This window comes from Exophiala aquamarina, assembly GCF_000709125.1.
Source record: "Exophiala aquamarina CBS 119918 chromosome Unknown aczIA-supercont1.10, whole genome shotgun sequence".
NCBI classification, from domain to species: domain Eukaryota; kingdom Fungi; phylum Ascomycota; class Eurotiomycetes; order Chaetothyriales; family Herpotrichiellaceae; genus Exophiala; species Exophiala aquamarina.
The window spans coordinates 956,662-971,802 of record NW_013550578.1 but is presented as its reverse complement, the minus strand read 5'-3'; the positions used below and the strand labels follow the sequence as shown (position 1 = coordinate 971,802).

Here is a 15,141-nt window from a genome sequence, read left to right as displayed (position 1 = left end):
TTATCACCCATCTGCTAATTTCCAACTGGCTTTGAATCGTGAACCAAACTAATACCTTCTCTGCTCAGTGCATACTGATATCGAACGTTGTTCAATCCATCTCCTTCATCCAGTACTCCGCCACCACCCGACCAAATTCGCCTGAGACAACTGCCCTGAACCAAACAGTATTCCACCACAACGTTTGACCATGGCAGGATGGTTCTCTTCGGGGACCACGGCTCTCGATCAGCAGATTGAAACAGCGACGACGTCCAGCTTAGAAGAGATAGCCCTCAGCCTCGAAATCTCCGATTTAATTAGATCTAAAACAGTGCAGCCTAAAGATGCTATGCGCTCGCTGAAGAGGCGGATAGGCAACAAGAATCCTAACGTCCAGCTGTCTGCCTTGAAGCTAACCGATACTTGTGTCAAGAACGGCGGGGCACACTTTCTGACCGAGATCGCCTCACGCGAGTTCATGGACAACCTTGTCTCCCTACTCAAGGCTTACGGAGTTGCTGCTGTTAGCGAAGAAGTCAAACAGAAGATTCTCGACCTCATTCAGACCTGGGCAAGTGCCACTCAAGCTCGCCACGATCTCTCCTACATCAACGAAGTATACAAGAGTTTGCAAAGAGAAGGTTTTACATTTCCTCCCAAGGTCGAGATCTCCAGCAGTATGGTAGACAGCAGTGCTCCGCCCGAGTGGACCGACAGCGAGGTTTGCATGCGGTGCAGGACAGCCTTCACATTTACAAATCGGAAACACCATTGCAGAAACTGTGGCAATGTCTTTGACCAGCAATGCTCCTCCAAATCCATCCCTCTCCCACACCTGGGCATTATGACGCCTGTCCGCGTGGATGATGGATGCTACGACAAGTTGACCAAGAAGGGAAGCGGGGGCGGTGGTGGCAGCGAGCGTCGAGTGTCATTTGCCCCCAAACCAAGCACGATGCAGCCGCGAAGTGCCCGAATAGAGGGCAACAGTTTTGATGAGGATTTGAAAAAAGCATTGGAAATGAGCTTGGAAGAGGCCAAAGGCATTTCCAGTTCAGGATATGTGCCCCGGTCTGAGTCCAAGTCGGAGCCTGCAAAGTCAAATGGGGTGTCCAATGAAGAAGAGGATGATCCCGATCTCAAAGCTGCACTGGCGTTATCTCTAAAGGAGGCCGAGGAGCAGGCGAAGAAGCATGCCGCGTCTATGAAGAAGTCTACCACAGATGGAGCATCCTCAACACAACCGTTCGTCATGCCTAAGAACGACTATGAATTGTCATTGGTTGAGGCTGAGAATATCAACTTGTTCTCGACTCTGGTCGACCGCTTACAGCACCAGCCACCAGGTACCATCCTGCGAGAACCTCAGATTCAAGAATTGTACGAAAGTATTGGAAAGCTTCGACCAAAGCTAGCCCGGACCCTGGGTGAAACCATGTCCAAGAATGATGCCCTGTTAGATCTCCACGCCAAACTATCAAGTGTTGTGCGGTATTACGATCGAATGCTGGAAGACCGCCTCAACAATACCTACAATCAAAGAAATCCAGCATACGCAGGTTATGGCTTGCCATCTCCTGGGGCTCATCACCCATCTTCAATGTATGCTTCTATCCCCATGGGCCCACCACCGGCATCGAACCAGGCCCCGGGAGGCGCGGAAAACTACTACTTCTCCAATGCAACTGTTGAACAGTACGCTCCACCTCCACAACAAACACCAATGCCTCAGCCACAGCGTTCTTATTCATATTCCAGCCAGAAGCAAGACGCTCAGGCATCCCCATATCCACAATACGCGCAGCAACCACCGCCTCAACTACATCAACCTGCCCCTTCTTCTCCCCAGTTGTATCAGCAGTCAGCGCCTCAGCCGCAACAATATCCTTCGCAACCACCATCCGCCTACCCTCAACTCCCACCTCCCGACCCGCAACAAACACCTACTCCGTATAACCAGCAACGACAAGAAGCTCCCACACCACAACCCCAATACCAACAGCAGCAGTCCCAGTCGCAACAACAACCCCCGCCCGCACAACAAACACCGCAGCCTTATCAACAACCGCTGCTACAACAAACAACTCAACCCCAACAACAACACTATTCACAACCCCCGCCACAACATTACTCTCCTACCCAACAACACCAACACCAGCCACAGCAACAACAAGCACCATACCAATCATACCCGGCCTACAACCAAAACTCCTTCCCATCCGCACCTCAACACGACCCCTCATACGGCCAATCCTACCAGCAGCAACAACCACCTCAGCCGAAACCCGTGGCGGTGGAGGAAAGTCTGATTGAACTATGATGAGAGTGTGCGAGAAAAGGAGCACGCGCGCGAGAGAGGAGTACCATCTGTATTCGGGCACGAGCCCCTGTGCGAGTATAGCGAGTATAGCGAGCAGTGCAGTGCAGTGCAGTATTTACCGTTCAATCCAAGCGAGCGAGGCGGGCAGGGGCAAGGGGCAAGGGGCCCAGGGACAAATGGCAGGAGGGAGGGAGGACTGAGCTTCAGAGCCCAGAGTCCACAGAGCCTGACCTAGACCAGGCGCGCATATCCATGTACCTGAGCTAGCTAGTTAGCATTGCACAGCAGCCCCGCATCACGACAGTAACAATGAGAGAGCGGGAAAGAAAAGCGCACCATGCAATAACCATTGATTGATATCCTCCTACCACAGCCCGTTCCGGTTCAGCCTCCACGACCGGAAATCACCCGTGCTCAAGCCATCACTCGTAACACTACAGTTTCTGAACAAGGCGGCCATGGATATAGGATGGGGATTTTTTACAATCACAACCATAATCAAAGTGTTCCTGACCGTGCTCGCGCCATTTGCATATATTTCCACTACATCTATCATTTATCAGCCCTTCTCGTCTTCGTCTTCGGGAATGAACTATGACAGGGAACAATCTTTCCAAGTTAGATGGGAAACAAAGACACGACCCTTTGTAAGGACCAAAAGAAGCCACAGCACGTAGCAAATGCACGCATTGCCATCCGGACTCCTCTGAGCGGTCTTTGAAAATCCACAAATGTACCACCCTCGCGTCGAGTCTTCACCACTCAAATCACAGGTTTCTTATCCCCCAATGCTTGCAAGCTCTTGGGACGACTTTGTGAAGAATGGGTTCTCGGTCTCCTTGATCCCATCTGCATCATACCATTGGCTGTCCAACTTCCGTTGCTTCTCAATGACCTTGTCAATCTTCTCTTCTTTCGCAACCTCCTTCCTCCATTTCAATGATCCAAAATCTAGAAGGTCTGGGTTAGCATGGGCTGAACGCGATACCTCGTCTTGCACCGCCTCCTGTTCGGCATTTGCCCTGAAATGGTGGGATTCACCCCAGTCGTCTTGACGCTTTGACTGAGCGTTTTCGAGGCGCCGATTAATTTCGCTGGTTTTCTGCTGCAGGAAAGCAAGGCGCTTGGCAACTTCATTTGCATCGTGAAGAGAGACCAATTTCCTTGTTCCCGGAAACTTCGCCACGAGGGCGTTGATGAAGCGGTACATGCGACGCTTCATGTTGATTGTGTGGCCGAACTTTTCCTCCTCATCGTCCATCATTTCATGATCGATTTCAACATCATCTTCGCTCTTGATAACAAAGCTCCTTGCAGACTGATCCTTTATGCTCCAATAATTTCTCTGGGAGAGCTCAGGAGGGTTGTCTATGTGGCTTCGCAAGAAAGTCGTTGATGCAACATCAACAGGTGTCATGCCTGTGGCATTTTCCCGATAGAGTAGTGAAGGGCGATAGTAGACTAGAAATTTTACCAGGTCGATCTCCTCACGCCGTACCGCAATGTGGATGGGATAGTCGCCAGCCCCGTTCATTTTCTCAAGGTCCTTGCCTTCTGAGAACCCCACGATAAGCTTTAAGCTTTCTTCCCAACCAGGCGAACGGAAACCGCTATTGATGAACAGGACCAGCGGTGTTGCAGTGCCTAAGTCGATCCCAGAACGCTCGAGGAGAAGAGATGGGACCAATTTTTTGTCAAGCAGATCGAAAAGTGAGCGAAGCACCGCGTGGTTGTCAACACTAGGGCCGCTCAGAATAGTGTGAAGGATGTTTCGACCAAGGTTATCTTTGGTGGCTTGATTTGCTCCAGCGTTGATCAATTTCTCGGCTGCATAATAACGACCTGCTTCAAAAGCCAGCTGTAGGGGCGTTTTGCCGTCAACCGATCGAACATCCAATAAGTGAGGCATTTTCTTCAAAAGGTACTCAACAGTTGGCTGCGATCCATCTTCATTCGGCGGTGATAATACAGCCATGTGAAGCGCAAGGTTATTCCGGGTTTCCAGCCATGAAGTTAGTGTCCCTTCAATCCCACCATCCGTCTTCGATAGTGCTTGAATTCTCTTGTCGTCCTTGAACGTATTTGCAAATTCTAAATATCGTCTCAATGGAGAATCAGATATGAAGTACTCCATTGATTCTATGTTGCCCTCCAGGATGGCGGCCAGGAGGGGGACTCCGAAGTCAGAGCCATCGTGAACTGTCCAAGGTCTTCCCCTGGCAGCGTCGACATAATGTTGCCGCTTCTTCCCGTGCACTGTCAAGCCTTGATATTGATCCGGCGATCGCTCAAGCTTAACGCCCGACTGTTGGATTATTTTCTGAAGTGGAAACCCAAACCCTGTTGATTTCAAGATCTCCGCGATCATCTCCACTCGTCCTAAGCGGATTGCCAGTCGAAAATCAGTGTGATCGATCGGGAATGCTTTGAGAGCACCCTCATCACTTTTCTGTTGAGTGAGCTCATTCCCAATCTTGATGATAAATCTCAAAAGCCGTATATCATCTGTAACAATAGCGAACCTAACAAGAGAATCAACGTTGTGTGAACTGATCGCGCTGAAAGCGGCGTTGAACCATCCCCATGAAGTACTTGGGTAGTCTCCAACATACGGGCTAGGCGTGGTCAGGCGTGAAAGGAACCGCATAATCCGCTTGCTTTCATTGCTGCTCTCAACAGCTCTTGAAACCGGGAACTCCCAAGACACCATCGTGAGTGGATCAACATTTGACTGAACACTATCAGCCAGGGCCGTGATATCATCCACGGTGAATTTATCCTTAATAAGATGTGCAAGTATACCTATATCACTTTGATAAGTGTCTTCACTATCGCAGCAACTATCACTGTCACTGCCATGGTCAAGGCTATCATGGTGACGATGATATCCAGGGTCAAGGGTATACCGATACTTTTCTGATTCAGACTTTGGCTGAAACTGAACGGTCGCAATTTCAACAATGAGCTGTGCCAGGTCATAGTGGCCATGGAGCGTTGCAACGGAGAAAGGGCTGCAACCTCGACTGTCTTTGACTGCAACTTTCAAAGGTTCCTTTTTTGCGAGGCAGAGGGACTTGACGGTTTCAGTATCTCCGGTCCAGCAAGCTTCAAACAATTGAATGTACTGCGCTTTTTTCTCGGCTGTGCTGTCTGCAGATCCGAACGAGATGCTACTCTCGTATGGCGAATCTTTTATGCCGTTTGGATAGTATACGCGACGGGTGGCATTCCTGTGGGCGTCCGGGTACAAGCATCGAAACGATACCGCCCCCCGCTTTCGAAGTTTATCTTCAAGATTGACGAGTTTAGTGATAGTCTGCTCTATCGCAGCATTTTTCTCCGATGTGCCCTCTTGATCCTCATCTCGTCGTTGATGCTGTTCTGAACGGAATTGCTGGACTTGGTGGTTGTGGAGCAATTTGGCATCATGGAGATCATGATAAACTGTCCAATATCGGTAAGTGCCTTTGGGGAAAATGAGGTAGTGCTGATCCTTCTCTAAGTCAGCTGGCTTCGGGATATATTCGGTGTTTGCTGGATACAAGGCTTTTTTCAGATCCTTGATGTGATCATTGATGATGTCCACCAACGACTTATCTTCGCATCCCCAAGAAGACCGATCAAGGAAATCCCAAGCTCCCTTTGCAATAGTGTTGACGTTCACACCATGGTCGATGGCATACTCCACAAAATCTAGCATTTGCATCTTTGCAGCAAGTATGATGGGTTGTTCGACATTTCTTTGCCATACCTTTTTCACCCGATCGTGGTCATCGTCAGGCCAAGAAACCCCACGCTTGTAAGCTTGCTCAAAAGCTTCAAAAGTTATTTCAAGGTTCGCGCCCATACTGACAACCTTCTCCACAAGATCTTTCCGTCCGGTTCGTATCGCAGTTAAGATCGGAGCCTGAACTGAAGGGGATGTCCGATACCCTTTTGCTGTAACGAAGTTACAAGCGGTGGCAACTGCGGCAGGATCTGCATTTTCCAATGTCTCTACCACAAGAGTCTTTCCATTATTGACTGCATAATGCAAAGCTGAGATATGGTTCATATCTGCCTGAGTGGAAGTAGCTCCGTGAGCGAGGAGGGCTTTAACCGTATCATTTGCCTGTCGCAAAGGCAACTCCAAGGCTAGGACGATGGACAGAATGGCAGCTTTGGCATCTTTGCGATCATAATCATCCACGACCTTGACAGGGAGAAGGGCGTCGGCACCGTATTTGTTGATCAAAAGTTCAATGATATTGATGTGACCGGCAAGGATGGCGAGGTGGAGGGGGCTTAATGGATTGTCCCATGCCAAAACATCCACATCATAGACGTCCGGGTCATCTTTGTCTTCAGCCAAAGGGTCAGGTGCATCATTTTTTTCTCGGACTTTGATGTATGAGCCTTCTGTCACACTATCACTGTCCTCGTCCTCCCACTCGTCTTCCTCACTTTCGGCCGAATCATCGATAGATTTAGGTGTGTTCTCGGAAATTGACGGCCCGCCTTCATGATCTTCCTTGGTCACGATGCCTGCAGCTCCACGTCTTGCTGTCTTGCGAACGTCTTCCTTGCGAGACTCTTCTTCCTCGTTAGCAAGGCTTTTGTCCAGGATGGCTTTGACGATTTGAACCTCTCCACGATAGGCTGCGATGTGAAGAGCAGTCATTCCATTGTACAGCCTTGAAACGAGGCGAGCGCCATGTTCAATCAACACTTGAACAATTTCAGGAGTCGAACACATGGCAGCCAGCTGAAGAGGAGTTCGTCCAGCATGGTCACGTCTGTTGACATCGGTCTCTTCAAGCGATGAAAACCAATCTCGAACAGCGTCAAGATCGTGGCCCACAATAGCTTGACAAAGTCTGGTTGTGTTCCCAACGTACGCCATCTCGGTCCAGTCTTCATTCGTGATAGGATTGAAACTGCCAATAGCTTGGCGACCCGGGTCGTCTTTGAGAAACGTAACGTCCCCAGAAACGTAATTTTTGCCTTCTTCCTCTAGCACAGCAAGATCTGCATCCGTAGTCGCCTTTGGACAAAACCCACAGCAGTCATGGATAACATCTTCAATGGAGCCAAAGAACGCTGGATGGCGGTGGAGCTCTGCCTCTCTGTCCTTCGGCTTATTCCACTCGGCATTAAGAAGCAAGTCTTTGGTGAAAAGAAGCTTTTCAATCCGCTTCGCGTTATAGGTAGGGCCATAAGGAATGGTGACCGTATGATAATTTGAAACATCGTCTTCTACCCATTCAGCAATATCATCCGGCTGTGCGTCCTTCAGGTTACCCTTTAATTTCTTGTGGAATCTGTGGTTCTGAGGAATTGGAGGACGGCCTCGTTCCTCTCTCCTCTTTGCGAGATAGTCATCTCTGTCAGTTGGAAGTGGAAGTTTCTCAAGAACAAGAAGTCGAGCAAGCCCTTGTACCCGAGAGAAAGAGCGTTCGAAGATGGTAGGGTCGATTCGTTTCCGATCAATAAGTGGCCAGTAAACTTCGAAGCCTCGATGGGAGTATTTAGAAAGGCGATTTTCATACGAAGGTGATCGTCTTGTCAAGTCAATGGAATTCACCTGCGTCATGAATGCGGCCACAGCACGAGGTGATGCCCATACTTGTTGGCCATCGTAAGCGACGCAAGAGCAATCAACATCAAAACCAGTGAGAATTTCCGAGATACTCTTGTATAGGCGCAATACGATCTGAACGTGGCGAACAGGATACTCAGAGGCAATAGTGATTGCATTTTTAGTTCGAACGGTCGTGGTTTCCGCGAGGATGCTGTCCCGAATGCTTGTCTCGATCTGCTTGATTTTCTCAATTGCCCCCTCCTCATTGAGGCCATAAAGAAAGAGATCCACGTCAGACGCAGGAGCGAGTTTGTCGTGATAGTAATTGCGGAGAGCTCGCTGTGCGGGAGTTAGTAACGAGTTTGGAATTGATGGATTGGCTTACCTTGGATTCGCTGTAAGGAGCGTCAAGGGGCAAGAGAGAAGTGTTGACAGCGCTGCCAGCGACAACCACATTATCCCACTTGAGTTCAGTCAAGGAAGACTCAGAAAAGATGTTGAAATTGGTTCGGAAGTCTTTCAAAGATTGAACAATGGCTGGAGAGCCATCTTTTCGGCGAAGATGATCTGGGAGAGACAATAGGTAACTTTCCTTCTCAGGGGTCGATTCCTTGCTCAAGTTCCTTGCTCTGGTTGTGAAAGGAGCATTCTCAAAGAGTGGAATTAGATGGTTTTCGGTCACAGCAGGATGCTCAGGTTGTTGAGCATAGATTTCTCGCAGCTTGCCCTCAAACGCTTTGAACGGCTCCACAGCCTGGGTCACACCAGCTTGTGAGTGTGGCTGTTTTTCAGCATATCGGACGAATTCAGATACAGGGACAGGGAGTTTGGGAAGTTGGATTGACATTGTCGGGTTTGCACAATCCGGTGGATCTGGGGACGCAGAGGAATAAGAAGAGAGGTGAAGTCTGGCTGACTGCACAGTGGGAAATGAATGCTTTAGGACGATGTGCAGTTCAGCTCGTTTAAGAGCTGTTTGCATAAAAGCAAGACGAGTGGCGGCGTAGAGGGGAGAATGTTTGCAATTCTTCTTGCCGTGGCTCTGACCGTGACTCTGACTGCGACACGAAAGCTGCACGTCGTCCCGTGATCGCAACCCCTGGGGAAGGAGCAGGCAACGGCAGGCGCTTTCGATAGATGGTCCACTAAAGCAGGCAACAAACTCCCTAGAGGACCTTGAATTTAATCTGCGATATAGAACCGCGTTCATTATTCTGTCAATTCGTAGAGGACCAGACGTCAGTTGCCATCATATCGACGATGCAGTAGCCCGCAGCGTTCAGGGGTACCATTGCATGAACAAGCCATCAAGGTGGGGCCTATTGGCCTGTTGCCTGTTTGGCTGAGTTGTGGAAGGGCTTGAGTGGTCAGTCTTGGACTCGCTTAGGCACGGCGACGGTAGTTTCAGATCGACGCATCAAGCTCAAGGCCTATCTGCATCCAGTCGTTGGCCTTGACTGGTGGCATTTTGGGTGGAAAGTGTGCCTTGTGCTACCCAATGACAGATATGATCCTGGGCAAATGCGCAGATATTATTGCCTTGGTTCCTGCTGGGAAGAGATGTGCCGTAGAATGATATTTCGGAGAGACTTCAGCGCCGAAGCAGGACAGGTAGTACGGAAAAGCATAGAGAGCCAGATGCCGGAAGCTTTATTACGGTGAGTCATACAACGCGACATGCATCCGCTTTTGGAGACACGTCCAAGGCTGATTAAATGGGGCTCCTCAGCGTGCGTCGCGGATTTTCTTGGAAAAAGGATATCATTCGCATCCCGACGGCCCCATCGTAAGGCTACACACCCAGCCTTGGAATTACAAGAAAGCCCAGCAGACGACGAGGTCCAATGGTTCTGGCACTGGCGAAGAGAATATCATCAATCCAGCGAACAGCTCTTCCAATCCGGATCCACGCACACTTCAAACCACCGCTGGCAACCCCCAGAATATCAGCCTTCACGACGAGCAGGCCGTCCAGCAAAAAACACCACACCCCAACAGAAAAGACACCTGACGAGCTCGCCACCAAAATGGCCAACGACCACTACCTAACGCTATCCTGCCCGGACAAACCAGGGATCATCCACGCAGTCACAGGGATCTTCGCACGCCACAGCCTGAACATCCTCGACCTGCAGCAATTCTCCGACCGCACGTCGGAAAAGTTCTTCATGAGGGTACACTTCGGGCCTGCGCCGGAAGCGGGTACCGAGTTCCTAGTTCCGGACTTCCAAGGCCTCGCAGCGGACTTGAAGATGGACTACGAGCTACGCGCCGTGGCCTCGAAACCAAAGGTCCTGATCATGGTGTCCAAGATCGGGCACTGCCTGAACGACCTCCTCTTCCGGCAGAAGACGGGGCAGCTCGCGATCGACGTGCCCGTCATCGTGTCCAACCACCCCGAGTTCGAGTCGTTGGCGAGATCCTACGGCATTGAATTCCACCACCTGCCGGTCACCAAAGACACCAAGCTGGAGCAGGAATCCCAGATCCTGGAGTTGATCCGGAGGCACTCGATCGAGCTGGTCGTGCTGGCACGGTACATGCAGGTTCTCTCGCCCGGCCTGTGCAGCGCCATGTCCGGGAAGATCATCAACATCCACCACTCGTTCCTGCCGTCGTTCAAGGGCGCCAAGCCCTACCACCAGGCCTTCGAGCGCGGCGTCAAGATTATCGGCGCCACCGCACATTTCGTCACCGCCGACCTCGACGAGGGCCCGATCATCGAGCAGCGCGTCGCCCGCGTCGACCACAACCTCACGCCCAAGGAGCTCGTCGACGAGGGCAGCAATGTCGAGAGCCAGGTCCTCGCCGCCGCCGTGAAGTGGTGGAGTGAGCGGAGGGTCTTCCTAAACGGCAGCAAGACCGTGGTGTTCAACTAGGTTCCTAGGCAGTAGGTGGATAGATTGAGATTGGCGACTCTTGCAAATCGTATTATGGTGTCTGACAATGAGTCAGGGGTCGGTGGAACCTCGCGACTGTGTTCAGATATAATTACAGAGATCAGATCATATCGGATAGTACTCCCGTATCCGTTAGACCGCGGTCCTTTCTTTGGATATCGACGGGGATTAAAAAGAAAAAGTGCAGGGAAGAATCACGTGCAGAGTCACAAAGACAAACAATGATAAGGCTGCTCAAGAAATTTATCTTTCAAGCTGTCGATCAATTTGCCTCGATAGCTCCACCTTGACATCTTGGTACCCTAGGTCCCATCAGCTCAGGGATGTTTTGTTCCCCCCACTCTTCCCTAGGCAAATCCTGCTGCACGAATACTTCATAACCAGCCAAATAGCCACGTGACTTAGACACAATCAAAACTCCCAAGAAGGCCATGCATGACATGCACCACAGTTTGTTCGATGGCTTCACAGCTCATCTTTCCCAAGCTGCGCTCCAAAGTTAGCACCAGCAGCATCCGCGGCTGCGGGGCCTCGGACGGAGTCCTTGACCATCAGAGCCAGGATATCCACAAGCAAATCACTGGCCGCGACGCTGGTGACCTCGGCGACCGTGTCGTATGGAGGACTGACCTCGACGACATCGGCGCCGACCAGCCTGACGCCCTCCAGGCCTTTGATGAAGCGCTTGACTTCGCGCGTCGTCCAGCCACCGCTCTCAGGCGTCCCCGTCGCTGGGGCGATGCTGGGATCCAGCACATCAATATCAATACTGAGATAGACGGGGGTGCCTCCAACAACGCTCCGCACCTTCTCCACAATGCCGGCAACGCCGATGTCGTCGATCTCGTGGGCCTCGATGAGAGTAAAGCCGACGTCGTCGCGGTCGATGATGTAGTCGTTGGGGCTGAACAGTTTCGTGCGCAGCCCGCCGTGGACGGAGGTGCCCTTGGAGATGCAGCCCTCACGCGAGGCGTGCCAGAAAAATGTGCCGTGGGTAATTGCAGACTGCTCCGAGACGATGCCAGTGTATCCTGCGTATGGGTCCCAGGTGTCGAGGTGGGAGTCTAGATGGATGACGGAGATTGGGCCGTAGACTTCTTTCAAGCTGCGCAAGATCGGCAGGACGATCGAGTGGTCGCCTCCTAGGCTGAGGATGCGCGGCTGTGGCCATGCGGCACCAGAGGCTTGTGTTGTGTTGTGGAATAGGATTTGACGGTACCCTTGCTCCATTTGGATGAACGCATGCTGAGCGTCGAACGGCGTGATTGGGATATCTCCACAATCGACAATACTCAGGTTTCCTGCCGTGAGAGGGTCGATGTCCCAAATCGTATTGAAGCTACGGCCTTTTTTCTCCCGCGAGCTGGCGGCCCGGATACCACGTGGCCCGAAGCGAGCCCCAGGTCGATAGGAAGTCGAGGTGTCATACGGGAATCCTACGACTGCGATGTCGAGGGGTTGAGTATGTGCTGCAGAAAAACAGCGCTGCCAGGGCAAGTGCGCGAACGTCACAGGTTGGGAGAATGGTAGGTCCTTGTCAAGGTCCTCAAGTGGATGTGCATAGTTGGGCCCGATATTGATGGAATCTAGTGATGGCGTGTGGCTATGGGCTAAACATGTCTGAGCCAAGAAGAAAAGAAGGCAACTCTTCAGACAAGACGATAGTCTGAGTGCCATTTCTGGTGTATCAAGCTGGTTCCCAACTGGTTCTGCGCAACAGCCTTAGAAGCACGTTCCTAGGAGTATTGTCTAGCTCTCCACTTTCTGCACCGTTGTTGAAAGGTTGTGGGTGGAAATTTGTCCACCAAATTTCAGGCACTTCATCACGGCAACGACAAGCTTTATAGCACAGAATCTCCGATGGCGCACTAAAAGTCCCATTGCTGAAAACGAGCTGGACCAGCATCCAAGTCGAGGTATTCGAACGGGGATCTCCATATGTCACTAGCATGTGCTACATCTGCCGCTAAAGCGAGTGTGCATCTCCGTCTTCTCCACGCCAAGTATTTAGCCCAGGTTTTCGATCCAGTTCGCTTACTCGTAATTCTATGACGCATATGAATAGTGAACTCCGGGCTATGATTGTTCTACTGCTATACCATGGAGGAGCAGACGCGGCCAGTAGTGTCGGTTCGGGGGATCAGAACAATGGTCTGAATGCATATTGCTGTTAACAGGAATACATGGCGATCATGGAGCATCGGCCTTAATTGGAGCGCTCTTGAGTTTCCACATTCTTGAACACATGTTCAGAGTGAAAAGGTATCATGGCAGCCACCCTTGTAACAGATTGAATGGCAGCCTTGATGGGGGGGAGATGCCGTTACGACGGAGCCATGGGAGGAAACTCGTAGGCCGTCAATTTCCACATGTCGGGGCCAGGGGGTGGTGGTCCTTCTGGCTTAGAACGCTCAGACACGATGCGCAAACGCCGCCCGAACGATGCAGATTACCAGGGTACCAAGAAGTAGACCAAGGAAATCAAAGCATAGAGTCTCGGATCTCTATAAGCGATGCTGCCATTCGTCGCCTCGCATATCGTCCATTGAGCTAGTTGAGGCGATGTGGAGGGAAGCCTCTTCGGGTATCATGAATTGTTTGTCCTCCGCCAAATTCAAATCCCCAACTCCATTCATTCACCACATCATCCGGTAATCGACACATTGATGTGGACTTGGTTCGAAGCCAGAGTATGATGGCAGAGAGTTTCATTGAGCTCTTCCCTGATTTTGGACTTTGACAGTGCACAAACAAGGCTGCTCAACTCCGTCTCGACGGTGATGCAAGAACAACCAAATGAGTTGCAGCCGCCGCCTATTTTACTCGAGAAATTCAAAATGGGTCTTAGACGGGAATTGCGAGACAGTCGGCCAATACCGAATCGAGCCTTGGCCTATCCTGAGCGCCAGCCCCTTCCCAGCCATAATTATCAGCGCTGTCAATATCCATGGCATCATTAGACTCATCAACATGGCCGTCTTTGGCATCTTGTTCTTGTTCTTCATACCACTCATCGTAGTCGTAACCAGTAGATGCATTGATGATATTCCAGGAGATCATGGGGCTTCCATTCCAAGGTAAGGGTCCGACGTGACTGGAAAGTTGAAGGTCGACCATGGCCAAAGGCCTCCTCGAATATGCCGCTTCAGCCTCGCAGGGCAACATATCGTCGTCTCGAGTGCGCTGGAGCCTCCCAGCTTTGACCTCCGCCTCCTCTCTCTCGATCTTTTTCTTGTATGTAGTGGTAAAAATACCTCCGCCGGCACTGTTTTCGTATCTTGGTCCATTTGACCGCGTCCTGTTGAAAACCTCACTGAGGATGTTCTTGAGGAACATTTCCGATGCTATCCCCACCAGGTCTGCACATTGTGTAGAACAACCAGAAGCAATGGACTCCTCGTAGCATATAGGCACAATCCTTGTGTGTAGAGTGGTTACATCGGGGAATTCAAGCGTTTCTGCGAATAGTGGTTGGAGATATCTCTTCCTAATTTCAAGATCCCAATTTGTCTTTGTCACACCAGCGGCGGGGCCAGTGGAGGTCTCAGGCACCTTGATCCGACCGGCCTGGTAATAGTCCTCGTAATTACTTTTTCGAGCGGCAGCCTCTTCTTCGGCTTTGTCGAGTGCAATGCCTTTAAGCCTTCGCCGTTCTCTCGGGGGCAGTGCCATCACTTCGGCCTTGAGTCTTTGTTCGCCTGCATCACTCGTGACAGCAGGTTTGGATGTTGCAGCCAGAGACGCTTTTTCCGTGGTCGCACTGACCCATGCGGCAAGGCCAGGCTCGGGGGCATCTTTGGTTGTATTACACAATACAGCTACTATCAGCGAGTTGTGCGCATGCTCGGTCTGTGGGGAAGCGTATATGAAGACGTCGCAGATATCACCGAACTCCCGTGTGTTGAGCTCCCCTGGTAGGCATGTGTCAGTCGCATTTCGCGCGGGGCAGTGGATGATGGTATTTACCTCGTATGAAGCGAGTGAGCGCATCATAATACGTATCCCAGTTGTGGCTGATCAGGGATTTGAGTTCGGTGTAGAGGGGTTCGAGGTCGATCCGAGGATAATTTTGAGTCGTCTTAGGTGTTTTAGTGGCGGAGCCGGGGGGCGCCTTTGCAACGCTGGTCGTAGAAGTGATTGTATCCGAGCGAGCGAGCGCGGCAGGATTGAAGGTCTCGTCAAAAGTCGCCATGGTGGTTACAGGCCTCTCGAGGAATCAGGACATGCGCATGCGCACTCAGAGCGCGGTGGCACGGGGGTGTTGCTCATCCAGTCAAACAAAGCCTGACCCTTCGTGTGCGCACATGCTGTTTTTGGTTGTTTGCAAACGAAAGTGAAGAGTAGAGGGGTGGACCTTTAGACACGCATGCCTTGGTTGG

The 15,141-nt window shown here is 51.1% G+C and overlaps 5 protein-coding genes across 5 annotated transcripts; 2 read left to right on the top strand and 3 right to left on the bottom strand.

Moving 5' to 3' along the window:
• Nucleotides 1-190: 190 nt before the first annotated feature.
• A1O9_09632 (uncharacterized protein) lies at nt 191-2,302 on the top strand (the record flags this gene model as incomplete). Its single annotated transcript, XM_013401601.1, has 1 exon — nt 191-2,302. The coding sequence occupies one exon, from the start codon at nt 191-193 to the stop codon at nt 2,300-2,302; it is 2,112 nt and encodes a 703-aa protein (XP_013257055.1).
• A 778-nt stretch (nt 2,303-3,080) lies between these two features.
• A1O9_09631 (uncharacterized protein) lies at nt 3,081-8,709 on the bottom strand (the record flags this gene model as incomplete). The annotated part of the gene is made up of 2 exons (XM_013401600.1): nt 3,081-8,201; nt 8,248-8,709. 2 exons carry the CDS (start codon nt 8,707-8,709, stop codon nt 3,081-3,083), a joined length of 5,583 nt encoding a protein of 1,860 aa, XP_013257054.1.
• A 1,180-nt stretch (nt 8,710-9,889) lies between these two features.
• Nucleotides 9,890-10,741, top strand: A1O9_09630 (formyltetrahydrofolate deformylase; the record flags this gene model as incomplete). The annotated part of the gene is made up of 1 exon (XM_013401599.1): nt 9,890-10,741. One exon carries the CDS (start codon nt 9,890-9,892, stop codon nt 10,739-10,741), a length of 852 nt encoding a protein of 283 aa, XP_013257053.1.
• A 486-nt stretch (nt 10,742-11,227) lies between these two features.
• A1O9_09629 (agmatinase) lies at nt 11,228-12,439 on the bottom strand (the record flags this gene model as incomplete). The annotated part of the gene is made up of 1 exon (XM_013401598.1): nt 11,228-12,439. The coding sequence occupies one exon, from the start codon at nt 12,437-12,439 to the stop codon at nt 11,228-11,230; it is 1,212 nt and encodes a 403-aa protein (XP_013257052.1).
• Nucleotides 12,440-13,606: 1,167 nt separating this feature from the next.
• Nucleotides 13,607-14,954, bottom strand: A1O9_09628 (uncharacterized protein; the record flags this gene model as incomplete). The annotated part of the gene is made up of 2 exons (XM_013401597.1): nt 13,607-14,673; nt 14,729-14,954. 2 exons carry the CDS (start codon nt 14,952-14,954, stop codon nt 13,607-13,609), a joined length of 1,293 nt encoding a protein of 430 aa, XP_013257051.1.
• Nucleotides 14,955-15,141: the final 187 nt, after the last annotated feature.